Below are 13,896 nucleotides of genomic sequence, written 5' to 3'. Positions count from 1 at the left end.
AGCTGCTGAAAAATGGAGTAACAAGTATATGGGACTTCACATCAGTTCTCCTTATTGTGATTGTTAGTTTGATCCCTCTTGTTGTAAACATTTTCTGTAATTAGGAAATGCCATTTAAGAGTGAGAGAGGTATATATCTATGAGCCATTGTGCTTGGTGTTTTACAATAACTTTACTAGTGTGTATTTCGTTCTGTACAGTTTAAAAGTGATTCATGATTTGCAGGCTTTTTATCAGATCACAAAAAAATCAGCCTTAAGCATTTGCTTGGTAAGGTTTCTTAAGATTAGGTTTATAATACAATCATCTGTAATGTATCTCTCGTTTGAGTTTGTAGGCCATACAATTCATTAACTAGATGAATACATTGTGGACAGCATCCTCGCTACCCTTCTCTACTCACAAAGAAAGAACCATGATACACTGGAATGTTTTTCTCTGGAATCCTCTTTCTACTCTTGTATTAAAATTTTTCCCCCACTTCATGATTATGTTCAAAATAAACAACTACATCATTACTTCCTGTCTTTTGCTTCTGTTGTACTATATTTGGAATGTAGATGTACTTGGGAAAGTCAGACTAGATCAAAGTTACTATTCTTAAGTTTTGAAAATTAGTGTTTTAGAAGAAACTCACTCATGTTTGTAACTTCTTTATCTGTTCAGTGTTGAAAGATGGACAAAAGGAATCCTTGCCATGTTTCACATTTAATAAGATTCTTTCACTTTAATGCATAAAACCCTTTGAAATCAGTGTCAACCAGAAAAATTCATGTTAGAAAAAATTGGAATGAGAGCTGCTATTCTATATTCAGAACATCTGAGAAAGCATTTTTGACTATTACAAAAGTTTATTTAACAAAAAGTCTAATATGAAAATGTACATGACCTAATTTTTACATCATAGTAAAACAGGCCCTATGGAGAGAGGACATGGGTTTCTCTGCTGAACAGCCATTATTCATACTCGTTCCAAGGCTTCTAACATGATGATACTATTTCCTCGTATTACCTAAGAAAGAGAAAAATAAATTTGAAAAGAACAACTCAGGTAACAGACATAACTATGATGATTTAAGAATTTTCACCAAATCATTAATGGTTTTTTAATATTACATGTCGGTTTGCAAAGCTTTGTTCAAGCCACAGGGACACCAAACAACTCTAAGCCCTTTATAAGACGGACATCTTTTAGATTTAAGGCTAACAATTTGCTTTATGAGATTCTAATGCCAAGTCTCCGATGACTAATTTCACCTTTTTTTTTGAGACAGAGTCTCACTCTGTTTCCCAGGCTAGTGTAGTGGCACAATCTCGGCTCACTGCAGCCTCTGCCACCCAGGTTCAAGCAATTCGCCTGCTTCAGCCTCCCAAGTAGCTAGGATTACACGAGCCCCCCCTCCCACCATGCCCAGCTAATTTTTATATTTCTGGTAGAGACGGGGTTTCACAATGTTGGCCAGGCTGGTCTCAAACTCCTGACCTCAAGTAATCTGCTTGCCTCAGCCTCACAAAGTGCTGGGATTACAGGTGTGAGCTACTACGCCTGGCCCTAATTTCACCTTCTAAAATGCAGGACTCAAATTTAAATGCCCATCCCTGACTATGGGATCCAAAAATTAATGAGTAAAATATGTACAGTAGAGTATGTTAGGTACAGTTTGGAGGTATGAGATCATTTAGGGAACAAACCAGGATGGGAAATGGTGAAAGGCATGCTTTATGAAAATCACATTTTACCTGGGTCTTGGAAATCAGGCAGAATTTTGAAAAGGAGATTTTAGGAAATTCTAGGCAGAACCAAGATGAAGACAAACTATGAGAGGATAAGGAAGTAATCTAATTTGAATGCAGTAAAAAGTTCATAAAGACAATCAGGAAACAAAGATAGTTGGCGTTCAATCTTGGAAAGCTTCAAATGCCAATCTTAGTGTTTGGAGGACATCAAAAACTAACAATGAGCCAGTGAGAGTTTCACATTTGAGGGAATGACGATCATAAGTGTCCCTGCAACAAGATATTATATAAATACACCAAAGTTTGAATAGGACAGAACCTAGAGGCAGAAAGAGAAGTTATAAAAAAAGGGCCCTAGGACAACAGTGCTTGACCTAGTAGATAAGCCATAAATGAAGATAAGAATACTTATCGGGGGCGTGGTGGCTCACGCCTATAATCCCAGCACTTTGGGAGGCCAAGGCAGGTGGATCACCTTGAAGTCGGGAGTTCGAGACCATCCTGGCCAACATGGAGAAACCCCCATCTCTACTAAAAATACAAAATTAGCCGGGTGTGGTGGCACATGCCTGTAATCTCAGCTACTCAGGAGGCTGAGGCAGGAGAATCACTTGAACCCGGGCAGCGGAGGTTGCAGTAAGCCAAGATAGCGCCACTGCACTCCAGCCTGGGCAACAAGAGCGAAACTGTCTTTTGTCAGAAAAAAAACAAACCAAAACCAAAACAAACCAACAAACAAACTTATCAGAGTATAGATGAATCAGCTGGTAAATGAATTCAAGAGGGGTAGAAAAATAAGTGAAACTGGAAGGCTAGGGGACTAAAAACAGTAAGTCCCTAATAGACCGCAGATCATCATAATTGATAGATCACCCATCAGTCAAGTAGAATTGGACAGGTGAATGGACGGGTATGGGAGGGAAAGGATAGGTAATGTAGGGGAGGGAAAGGATAGGTAATGTAATAATTTGAGGTGTTTATTAGAAATGGAGGCATTCTAAAAAGATTCAAACTGGAGCTATGCTTATAGGCAGCTAGAGTAAAAGTAGTTGTAACTTGTTCTTTTCTCACAGTATCATGCTTGTTTTATTTACACATGCACTATGATTTATTGTGTTCTCCATACAAATGTAAATTTTATGAGGGCAGGGACTTAGGTGCAAAACCCCAGTGCCTAAAATAGTGGCAGGCACACAGAGGGCTCAAGTACCTGGTAAACATGAATAAAATAACTCACATGTGATTACTGCAGCTGACAGAATAGAAGGGAACACAATTGGTAGGAAAAGTGTCTTGGAACCTGGCAGCCAATTATCAGCAATGAGTATGATAAGGTAGTAAAGAGCAGATTTAAAAAAGAATGGCTGGGCACAGAGGCTCACGCCTATAATCCCAGCACTTTGAGAGGCCCAGGTGGGCAGATAGCTTGAGCCCAGGAGTTTGAGACCAGCCTGGGCAACATGGTAAAACCCTGTCTCTACAAAGAATAAAAAATTAGCTGAGGGTGGTGGTGCACACCTGTGGTTCCAGCTACTTAGGAGGCTGAGGTGGGAGGATCAACTGAGCCCAGGGAGGTTGAGACCACAGTGAGCCCCATGCTACTGCACTCCGGCCTCGCTGACAGAGTGAGACCTTGTCTCAAACCAACAACAAAAACCAGTAAGCACAGTGCCCTGAAAATGACAATGGAAACTGAAAGAGTCTAAAGATTCACACTCTTCTTGTAAGTTAACAGAGCTCCCCTCCATTTTTTTGAGACTGGGACTAGCTATGCTGACCAGGCTGCAGTGCAGTGGCTATTCACAGGCACAATCGCTGCATACTGCATCCTCAAACTCCTAGGCTCAAGTGGTTCTCCTGCCTCAGCCTCTTGAGTGGCTGGGACTATAGGTGCACATCACCGTGCCCAGCATAAGCCAGGAGTAGAAACATGCTTACCTAGTTATCAGAATTTTATTTTCATTTTAATTATTATTTTTTTTTGAAACAGGGTCTTGCTCTGTCACCCAAGCTGGAATGCAGTGGTTCAATCACAGCTAACCGCAGCCTTGACCTGGGCTCAAGTGATCCTCCCACTTCAGCCTCTCAAGTAGCTGGGACCAGAAGCATGAGCCACCAAGCCGGGCTAATTTTAAAATTTTCTGTAGAGACAGGGTCTCACCATGTTGCCTAGGCTGATCTCAAACTCCTAGTCTCAAGTGATCCTCCTGCTTTGGCCTTCCAAAGTGCTGGGATTACAGGTGTGAGCCACTGCACCTGGCCAGTTATCAGAATTTTAAATTCTCAATTTTTTTTTTTTTGGCAACAGATATTGAACATCACATCTCATTGACCAAAGCAAGAAAAGCTAGCCTTCCTGCCTAGCTCCCTGCTAAATTTACATATTTCTTTGTCTTGTCACATAATATTTAGAAAATAAGGCTAGATGGTGAACTTTGTCACACCTTATCTGTGGTCCAAAAACATTAAATGTATAATCCCAGAAACAGACATCCGTAAGTTTTACACTGCATGCTGTTCTGAGCAGTGTGATGATACTGTCCCTGGATGTGGATTATCCTTTGTCTAGCATCTCCATGCTGCCCATTAATCAGTTATCTCCGTTTTCTGAGTTTTCTGATTGACTGTTCTGGTATCAAAGGGTTACTTGTGTTCAAGTAACCCTTTTTTTACTTAATATTAGCCTGAAAGTATAAGAGCAGTGATGCTGGCAATATGGAGATGCCAAAAAGAAGCTGTAAAGTGCTTCCTTTAAGTGAAAAGGTACAAGTTCTTGACTTAAGAAAAAGAATCATATGTTGAGACTGCTAAGATTTATGGTAAAGACGAATCTTCTATCTGTGAGATTGTGAAGAAGTAAAAAGAAATTCGTGCTGGCCAGGTGCGGTGGCTCACACCTGTAATCCCAGCACTTTGGGAGGCTAAGGCAGGTGGCTCACGTGGTCAGGAGTTTGAGATCAGCCTGGCCAACATAGTGAAACCCTGTCTCTACTAAAAATACAAAAATTAGCTTGGTGTGGTGGTGTGCGTCTGTAGTCCCGGCTACTTGGGAAGCTGAGGCAGGAGAATCGCTTGAACCCAGGAGGTGGAGGATGCAGTGAGCCGAAACCACACCATTGCACTCCAGCCTGGGTGACAAAGTGAGACTCCATCTCACACACACACACACACACACACACACACACACACCCATTTGGGCATAGGGTTCAGTACTATCTGTGGTTTCTGGTACCTATTCTGAGGATAAAGGAGGCCTATCGCAGTGCTCTTCCTCTTTTGCTATTGTGCTTGAGGCCTAATTCTCCAAATCAAACTCGAACCATCATGTCCAGAATTACATACTGCTCCCTTTTTTGTGCTTCAATGATGCTACAGAAGGACAACCCTAGCAAGAGTGCCTGAACTATGTAACATAATAAAAAGTAAGATAGAGGTGATGCCACTGACAACTCTGGGGATGTCTCAGAAGATAGTTGAGATTTATCATTAGGTAACGATCCAGCTGACAGGTTAAAAACAAACTCACTCCTGAAAACAAACATACCCTTTTTGAGACAGGATCTCGCTTTGTCACACAGACTGGAGTGCAGTGGTGTGATCTCAGCTCACTGCACCTTCGACTTCCTGCCTCAGCCTCCTGAGTAGCTGGGACTACAGGTGCACACCACCATGCCCGGCTAATTTTCTAATTTTTTTGTAGAGATGAGGTCTCACTATATTGCCCAGGCTGATCTCAAACTCCTGGGCTCAAGTGATCCTCCTGCTTCAGCCTCTCAAAGTGCTGGGATTATAGATATGAGCTACTGTGCCCAGCCAACACACACATAACTGCAATAAAACAGTATTAATTTCAATGGCCTCAATGGATCACTGACTTGGACAAAGTAATAATGAAGCCAACTGTCCTTTGTTAAACAACTTCTAACAAAATGAACAAAACCTTAACCTATTTGTTTCCCTTCTTCCAACTTTAGAAAAGTCAAAAAGTTCACCTCTGTTCTTGCCTTTTAAAATGTCTTTTATTAAAGAAGTCTGATGTGTTACTATTTCTTTTTCAAAGTGAAGACTCAGCAGCAAGAATTATTGTCTGCTGATAAAAACTCTTTTTTTTCTTTGGCTGGGGGTTGGGGGTGTGTGTGTGTCACATAAACCTCAGAGATGGAATAGGAGGCTGCCCAACAACACACTAAGTAGGTAATCATTACTTAAATGACTTGGGATGGCAGTGCTTTCAACCAATTTCTGTGCAAAGAAAATTAGGCCCATAAAGTTTAGGGGGAAAATTGCCAGAGGGATGCTCTATTCCTTCTCTGATAAAATTCCAATGAGCAGTGTGTTACCTAATTCTCTAATCTTCTCAAAGCAGAATTGACAATTAGGTGCCAAGTTCTTCCTGAATCCTTTTCAGCAAATTTGTTGCAAGGAACTAAAAACCTAATCTACCTTCTATTAGAAGGAAAATTTATTTGTAAAAATAAGGGCTTAGAGGAAAATCTTGGGGTATCTAGAAAATGTTTTTATAAGGACTTGGCTACTAATGATGCTGGCAGCCTTATTCAACAGAAGCTCACAAAGGAATATACCTGAAAGACAAGTCAATTTACATGAAACTTGGGGGTACAGTGTGGTTATCTGGAGACTCTAAACTGCTTTTTCAGTCATAACTATTCATTTGCTTTTCAAAATACAGTAATGAAAAAGTATCTGAAATAAGTAATAACACAAACCTTGGAAAAAATGGTATGTAAAAAAATTAAACAGGCAGAGATGTCAAAATAGGTCTATCTTCAACTTTACTGCTCAAACTTAAAAATCAAGGTTAATAAATCAAGGCTAATAATTAGCAACTCTTACCACTCCTTGGAGGTCTTTATGCTTAATAATTTGCTAAAAGTAAGCTGTCCTTTTTGGTTCACCTTTTTCAAGAACTTTGGGCTTACCACTTTATTAGGTATGTTGTCCTGTGTTAAACAAAGAGGGACTCAAAGTCTGGGTATCAAAACTCTTCTTTAGCAATCACTAAAACTACGGCCCAATGAATGTAGGAATGTTTAATCCTATGAGGGCTCAGTATGTGCTTTTTTATTTTTTCCTGCTTTTTCTCTCATGTGAATAACTGTCATTGTGATTATCCCTTGTAACTTTTACCTTGGCTACCTTAAAATTTTGGGTGTGGTAAACCAGAAAACCCAGGTTAACTATGTATACAAGTAAAATTGGAAAGTGTTATCTGTGAACTGGCAGATCTGCATTAGGCATTAGCAGAAATGCAAAACCTTAATTAAGTTCCGCCCCATACCTACTGAAGTAGAATCTTCATTTTAACAAGATTCCCTGGGGATTCATATACACATTAAGGTTTCAGAACTACTGCTCTAATGAAGGACCAACAATGAGCCTCTATTGCAGAATAAAGCTCAAAAAGGATTTCCAACAGCTATTTCAAGCACTAGGACCTTAGGTTCTGTATAGTCGAGATCTTACCTACAGGTAACCAGGATATTACCACAGCTGAGTAACTGCCGTATGTTCAACTAAAAAGGAGATGGAAAGTCTAATCTTGCCTGTTATTTGCCATTTCTGGGGGTTACTAACTAGGAGTTAATACACATTCCAAAAGAAAAATGAAATCTCCAAGAGAACTCTTGTATCTTTACTTACCACCATTCCAATATTGTTCTGTTGTCCACTAGTCGCCATCTCCACACATTCATCTATCACAAGGTTCATAAAGGGATCAAATCCCCGCAATATTCCTTGGACATGTCTGCCACCATTTAATTTCACTATTAAAAAGAGAAAAAGAAGTTTTAGAAAAACCTTCCATTAGTTACCAAGCATCACTAAAAATCAGGTGGGATAAAACACAAGTATTTGAGATGTCTGAAACCCACTATCTTTACTGTATGACAAAAACTGGGTTAAACATTTTTGTATTTACTTCCACATTTTAATTTATAAGAGTCCTAAAAAGTAGTAGTATCCTTACTTTATAGGACAGAACTAAACTTCAGAGCTTTTTAAAAATTTTTATAAAGATGGGGGCTCCCTATGTTGCCCAGGCTGGTCTCGAACTCCTGAGCTCTAGGGATCCTCCCGCTTCGGCCTCCCAAAGTGCTGGGGGATTATAGGTGTAAGCCACCGTGCCCAAGCTTTTAAGTAACTGGGTTCATGGTTATACAGCTACTGTACGATAGAAGTGAGATTCAAGCTGAAGGCTGCTTACCTCTAACGCTCATGGTTTTTCCCCCTACATATATTTCAAGTGCTGTGTGGGTCAGATTTTTAGATAAATTGAACAAATGTTATTCCTACATATTCCCAAGAAACAAAATAATTGTTCCTTGTCTAAGTCCTTTGTAGCTTGTTTAAAGAAAAAAGGTTGATAAATCCTGTTAATTTTGCCAAAGTGAGGAAGGGCTTACCTACAATAAACTCTGAAGTGCTGTTAAACTTATTAAATATCAGAAATTAGGTAAAATTGTCTAGTTAGGATTAAGTAACCTGCTTAATTAATGGATGTGAATTAGAGGTCCTGTGTGCTTTTTTTTTTTTTTTTTTGGAGACGGAGTCTCGCCCCGTCGCCCAGGCTGGAGTGCAGTGGCGCAATCTCGGCACACTGCTAGCTCCGCCTCCCGGGTTGACGCCATTCTCCTGCCTCAGCCTCCCAGTAGCTGGGACTACAGGCGCCCGCCACCATGCCCGGCTAATTTTTTGTATTTTTAGTAGAGACGGGGTTTCACTGTGGTCTCGATCTCCTGACCTCGTGATCCGCCCGCCTTGGCCCCCCAAAGTGCTGGGATTACAAGCGTGAGCCACCGCGCCCGGCCCCTGTGTGCTTTAAATTTTTTTTTTTTTTTGAGACAGAGTCTCGCTCTATAGCCCAGGCTGGAGTGCAGTAGAGCGATCATGGCTCACTGCAAACTCCGCCTCCTGGGTTCATGCCATTCTCCTGCCTCAGCCTCCCGAGTGGCTGGGACTACAGGCGCCCGCCACTGCACCCGGCTAATTTTTTTTTGTATTTTTAGTAGAGACGGGGTTTCACCGTGTTAGCCAGGATGGTCTTGATCTCCTGACCTTGTGATCCGCCCGCCTCGGCCTCCCAAAGTGCTGGGATTACAGGCGTGAGCCATCGCGCCCGGCCGCTTTAAATTTTTATAAAGTTGCTCCCAACATATTGCTAAGACACATGTAAAAAGCAATTGAATAATTAAAAAAAACCCCAAAACAACAACAAACTTACATGATAACTTCTTGTCCATAAATCTGAAAAAGGAAAAGGGTAAAGATTATATAACCAATTAAAAAAATTTAAACATAAACAAGTACATAAATAGGTAGTTAATTTGCTAGAATTTATATAATGGGAATAATGAAATCTAAAATAGTAAAAATAATGTATTGCTGTAAAGAGTGAGGGAGTAGGGTGAGGTAGCTCACACCTGTAATCCCAGCACTTTAGGAGGCTGAGGCGGGTGGACTGCTTGAGCTCAGGAGTTGAGACCAGCCTGGGCAACATGGTGAAACCCCATCTTTACCAAAAATACAAAAATTAGCTGGGGGTGGTGGCACATGCCTACGGTTCCAACTACTTGGGAGGCTGAGGTAGGAGAATCACTGGAGCCTGCCACGTTGAGGCTGCAGTGAGCCATGATTGCGCCACTGCACTCCAGCTTGGGCAACAGAGCGAAACCGTCTCAGGGGAAAAAAAGAGTGGGGGCATAAAGGGTTACCTAAATTAGACATTCTACGAAGCGAAGTAATTTGGGAAGAGGAAAGGCAATAAAAATGAAATATATTTAGACAATTTACATTAAGTACAGTATACTAATGTGAATTACATTCTTATTGTTCAATACTATGTTGTTTCATTGACCTAAATTTCTTACTTTCTTTTTTTTTTTTTTTTTAAGATATGGGAATCTCACTATGTTGCCCAGGCTGGTCTTGAATTCCTGGCCTCGAAAAATATGCTCCCCCTCAGCCTCCCAAAACGCTGCTGGGATTACACAGGCATGAGCTACCACATCTGGTCTCACTGACCTAATTTTCAATGATTGGATTTTATAGTCATAAGAGAAAAATAAAGACTTGTCTACGTTTGGTTATTTCCAAAACTAAGTTGTAAAAACAGCAAACAGTAATCAAATCATATCCAATTCAATAGGTATTTTATATTTGAGATACGTAGTGTTCTTTTATTTAATATTAAAGCATCAAGCATAAATGTTCAGGGTAGTCCTCAACATTTAAGTATATTTTAGTATAATAAATGCACATTTGAAACTTCAAACGATATGAATTAAAAAAAAATTCCATTTTAGTGGAATACGAGAATATTAAGCCATGCAGTCAACTCAGTTTTTAATCTCTTCCATTTATAGGCCAGAAAACATAAAATTTCATTCAATTTTAAAAATTTCATTCAAATTTTAAAATATAAAAAAATGAAAAACAAAGTTTAGTATATGGGCCACGAAGTGGGGCACTTATTCAATTTTAATGTATAGGATTATCATGGGAAAATGTAAATATAAAACAAGGAGCATGACTGAAGGAGGGAGTAGATACATTTACAAGTAAAAATATATTTATGGGCTGGGCGCGGTGGCTCATGCTTGTAATCCCAGCACTTTGGGAGGCCAAGGCGGGTGGATCACCTGAGGTTGGGAGTTCGAGACCAGCCTGATCAACATGGAGAAACCCCGTCTCTACTAAAAAAAAAAAAAAAAAAAAAAACCGGGTGTGGTGGTGCATGCTTGTAATCCCAGCTACTAGGGAGGCTGAGGCAGGAGAATCGCTTGAACCCGGGAGGCGCAGGTTGCGGTGAGCCGAGATCACACCACTGCATTCCAGCCAGGGCAATAAGAGCGAAACTCCATCTCAAAAAAAAACCCACATATATATATATATGAGGTAAACTATATTTTAATAAGATACATAAAATGTATCAAATGTAACACACAAGATCTTATACAATCTTTACAATGATTTTGCAATTATGGTCTATCGTTTCCACCGTTTTTACAGATGGAGAACTAGGCTTCGAAAAGCTAAATCAATTTTTCAAAGTCACACAGCGTGAGAGCAAACACAAATAGTTCAGTCTGACTGGTGAACAGAACACGTGAGTATTAGCAGCTATAAGGTTTGGCGTTTGAATGCTGGGTTAAGAATAGCCTCGATTTTGCATACTGTCATAAACTATCAAAGCAGTCACTGGCAAGACTACTGTGGCAGCAAATTTTAAGAAGTGGAAGGAAGAATTCAGTTAAGCCAGTGTATCTCAACTTCTGTACTACTGACATTTGGGACCAGATAATTTTGTATTGCTGGGGGCAGTCGAATAAGCGGTAGGATGTTTAACAGCATCCCTGGTGTCTACTCACTAGAAGCCGGTAGCACCAGATTCCCTACTCCCCATTTAAGAACCCCATGCTAAGCCAGAAGGAGGGCATAATGGTGTAAAAGAAGATGCTATCTGTGAGAAAGCAAAGGAAGAAAAAATTTGAGAGTCATTTTGGCGGCAGATCTGACCGGATTTCACAATTCATAAAACCTACGGATGAGAAGAGAAAGGTATTAAAACTAGCTTCCTTCTCTGAAATTTTCAAAAACTATGTTATGAATCAGAAAGAAAATCTTAGATTACAAGTAGAGAATGGTCTTTTTGTTAAAAAAAAAAAAAAAAAAAACACCATTTCACCAGTCCCTGATGAATCCAGAAGATACTTACATCAACAACTCACCAATAAAATAACTTTCAGATAAAAAGAGTAATTTTCACAATAATTTCTGAGTAACTTCTATTTTTTTTTTTTTTTTTGAGACAGAGTCTCGCTCTGTCGCCCAGGCTGGAGTGCAGTGACTCCATCTCGGCTCACTGCAAGCTCCGCCTCCCGGGTTCACGCCATTCTCCTGCCTCAGCCTCCCGAGTAGCTGGGACTACAGGTGCCCGCCACTACGCCCCACCTAATTTTTTGTATTTTTAGTAGAGACGGGGTTTCACCGTTTTAGCCAGGATGGTCTCGATCTCCTGACCTCGTGATCCGCCCGCCTCGACCTCCCAAAGTGCTGGGATTACAGGCGTGAGCCACCGCGTTGGGCTTATGTTTTACTACTTAATTCCTTAACAGACTTAACTAAAATATACATGGAAGTAGTTTTCATACAAAAGATGGCTTTGATACAAATGCACCTTTAAATGCAAAAATATTATTATTTTTTGAAACAGAGTTTCGCTCTTGTTGCCCAGGCTGGAGGGCAATGGCGGGATCCTGACTCACTGCAACCACCGCTTCCCGGGTTCAAGCGATTCTCCTGCCTCAACCTCCCCAGTAGCTGAGACTATAGGTGCGCACCACCTGCCTGGCTAATTTTTTGTATTTTTAGTAGAGACGGGGTTTCACCACGTTAGCCAGGCTGGTCTCGAACTCCTGACCTCAGGTGATCCACTCGCTTCGGCCTCCCAAAGTGCTGGGATTACAGGCGTGAGCCACCATGCCCGGCCGCAAAATTATTAAATAGGAACCTTTCCTTATGTTTGACTTCCATGGGCCTGGTAATAAATGAACTACACACAAAGCCAACCACATGCTACGCCAGAAAAAACTGATCCCTGTAAAAATTTTGCATCCTTTGTGCAATCCAACTAATACATGTAGAATTCCAGCATCAGGGAGTATAAGCAAAACAGAAACGTACTCAGGAAACACATAACCTGTTAAGTCCACTCAAAAAGTATTTGAGGAGTTCAAAGCTTTACGTTGAGTCCTACCTAAAGTAAGGCTCTCCTACTTAAAGTTGTTTGACTTTACTGGGTGTGTAGAAAAAACTTCAAAAAATTAGCCTTCTCTGACTAGAAAAAATTAATGTTCTTAAAAAAAAGAAAAATGAATGTTCTTACATAGTTTCAACATCAGAGCAAGATAACACATGACATTCAAGCTTAACGTAAAAGAAGGTAAGAAAAAGGAATGAGGTTTCTAAGTAAAAGCTCAAACACCTACAAACACATTTGCTAAGACTAAAGTGGCTTTTGGATTCTGATGCCTCACGTAGTTTTAAAAACACTTCCCTTCCAGCCCCTCCTTAGTTCCTTTAGAGAATTTCCCCCTCTAGCCGTCTATCTAGAACATGGTACTATTCGAGATGCTCAACAAAAGGTGGCATTGGAGATCTTCAAGGAACGAGGGAGAGCGCCGGGTGACCAGGGGCCGGACCGCGGGACCTGGAGACTAATCGGCCGGAAGGAGGTGCCGTGGCTGCCTGCTGTAACCACACCGACGCGCGAGCTCTGCGCGGGCTTCACGTCTCATGCGCGGGAGCCTGGCCGGGATCCCGGCGACCTCGGACCGGAAGAAGAAATGAGGTGAAGCGGCTCAAGACATTCAGCTAATGGAGAGGGAACCAAGGGACTCGCGGGACGCAAATAACTGACCACTTCAGTTTGGCTCTCACACATACTTACTTTTTCAACTCGGGAGGGTGAGCTTTGCTCATGGTGTATACTCCGCGGGCTCACAGATGCCTTGGAACGGAACGCACGGCCTGCCTCACGCTCCCGCAGTAGGCCCGGCGTCTTGCGTCTGGCGTTATCGACCTCGTTAGCCAATGGATTGTTGGCAGTTTTTACATTTCACCTCGCGATATCTGAGCGCCTCGGTCGCGGTTGAGCTTCCGGTTACGTCCTCAGCGATTGGCCAGGACGGAAGGGTGCGTCCTCTAGGCACCTTTCTGAATTCCGTTTTGCGTGTGCAAAATTTAGATAACGGGTATTCCGCCGGTGGGTATCCCTGCTTTTTTTTTTTTTTTTTTTTGGAGACGGAGTCTCGCTCTGTCGCCCAGGCTGGAGTGCAGTGGCGCGATCTCGGCCCACTGCAAGCTCCGCCTCCCGGGTTCACGCCATTCTCCTGCCTCAGCCTCTCCGAGTAGCTGGGACTACAGGCGCCCGCCACCACGCCCGGCTAATTTTTTGTATTTTTTAGTAGAGACGGGGTTTCACCATGTTAGCCAGGATGGTCTCGATCTCCTGACTTCGTTATCCGCCCGCCTCGGCCTCCCAAAGTGCTAGGATTACAGGCGTGACCTACTGTGCCCAGCCGGGTATCCCGCTCGTCTATGGAACAGCCAAAAAAAAAAAAAAAAAAAAGCCGGGCT

General features: G+C 41.6%; 1 protein-coding gene across 2 annotated transcripts; it reads right to left on the bottom strand.

The window, feature by feature from the left end:
• Positions 1-700: 700 nt before the first annotated feature.
• Positions 701-13,350, bottom strand: SNRPG (small nuclear ribonucleoprotein polypeptide G). 2 transcript variants are annotated; one of them, XM_032179180.2, is made up of 4 exons: positions 13,208-13,350; positions 8,981-9,003; positions 7,399-7,523; positions 701-1,012 (listed from the first exon to the last, which is right to left on the bottom strand). In XM_032179180.2, the coding sequence occupies exons 1-4, from the start codon at positions 13,237-13,239 to the stop codon at positions 962-964; spliced, it is 231 nt and encodes a 76-aa protein (XP_032035071.1). In that variant the 5' UTR covers positions 13,240-13,350; the 3' UTR covers positions 701-961. The 2 variants fall into 2 exon arrangements, with proteins under 2 accessions (XP_032035071.1, XP_032035072.1); XM_032179181.2 differs by lacking the exon at positions 8,981-9,003 and having other exon boundaries at positions 13,208-13,344.
• Between the last annotated feature and the right edge of the window lie 546 nt (positions 13,351-13,896).

This window comes from Hylobates moloch, unplaced genomic scaffold, assembly GCF_009828535.3.
Source record: "Hylobates moloch isolate HMO894 unplaced genomic scaffold, HMol_V3 SCAFFOLD_15, whole genome shotgun sequence".
NCBI classification, from domain to species: Eukaryota; Metazoa; Chordata; class Mammalia; order Primates; family Hylobatidae; genus Hylobates; species Hylobates moloch.
Note: the sequence above shows the minus strand (reverse complement) of the source record. Positions and strands in the feature narration are given on the sequence as shown.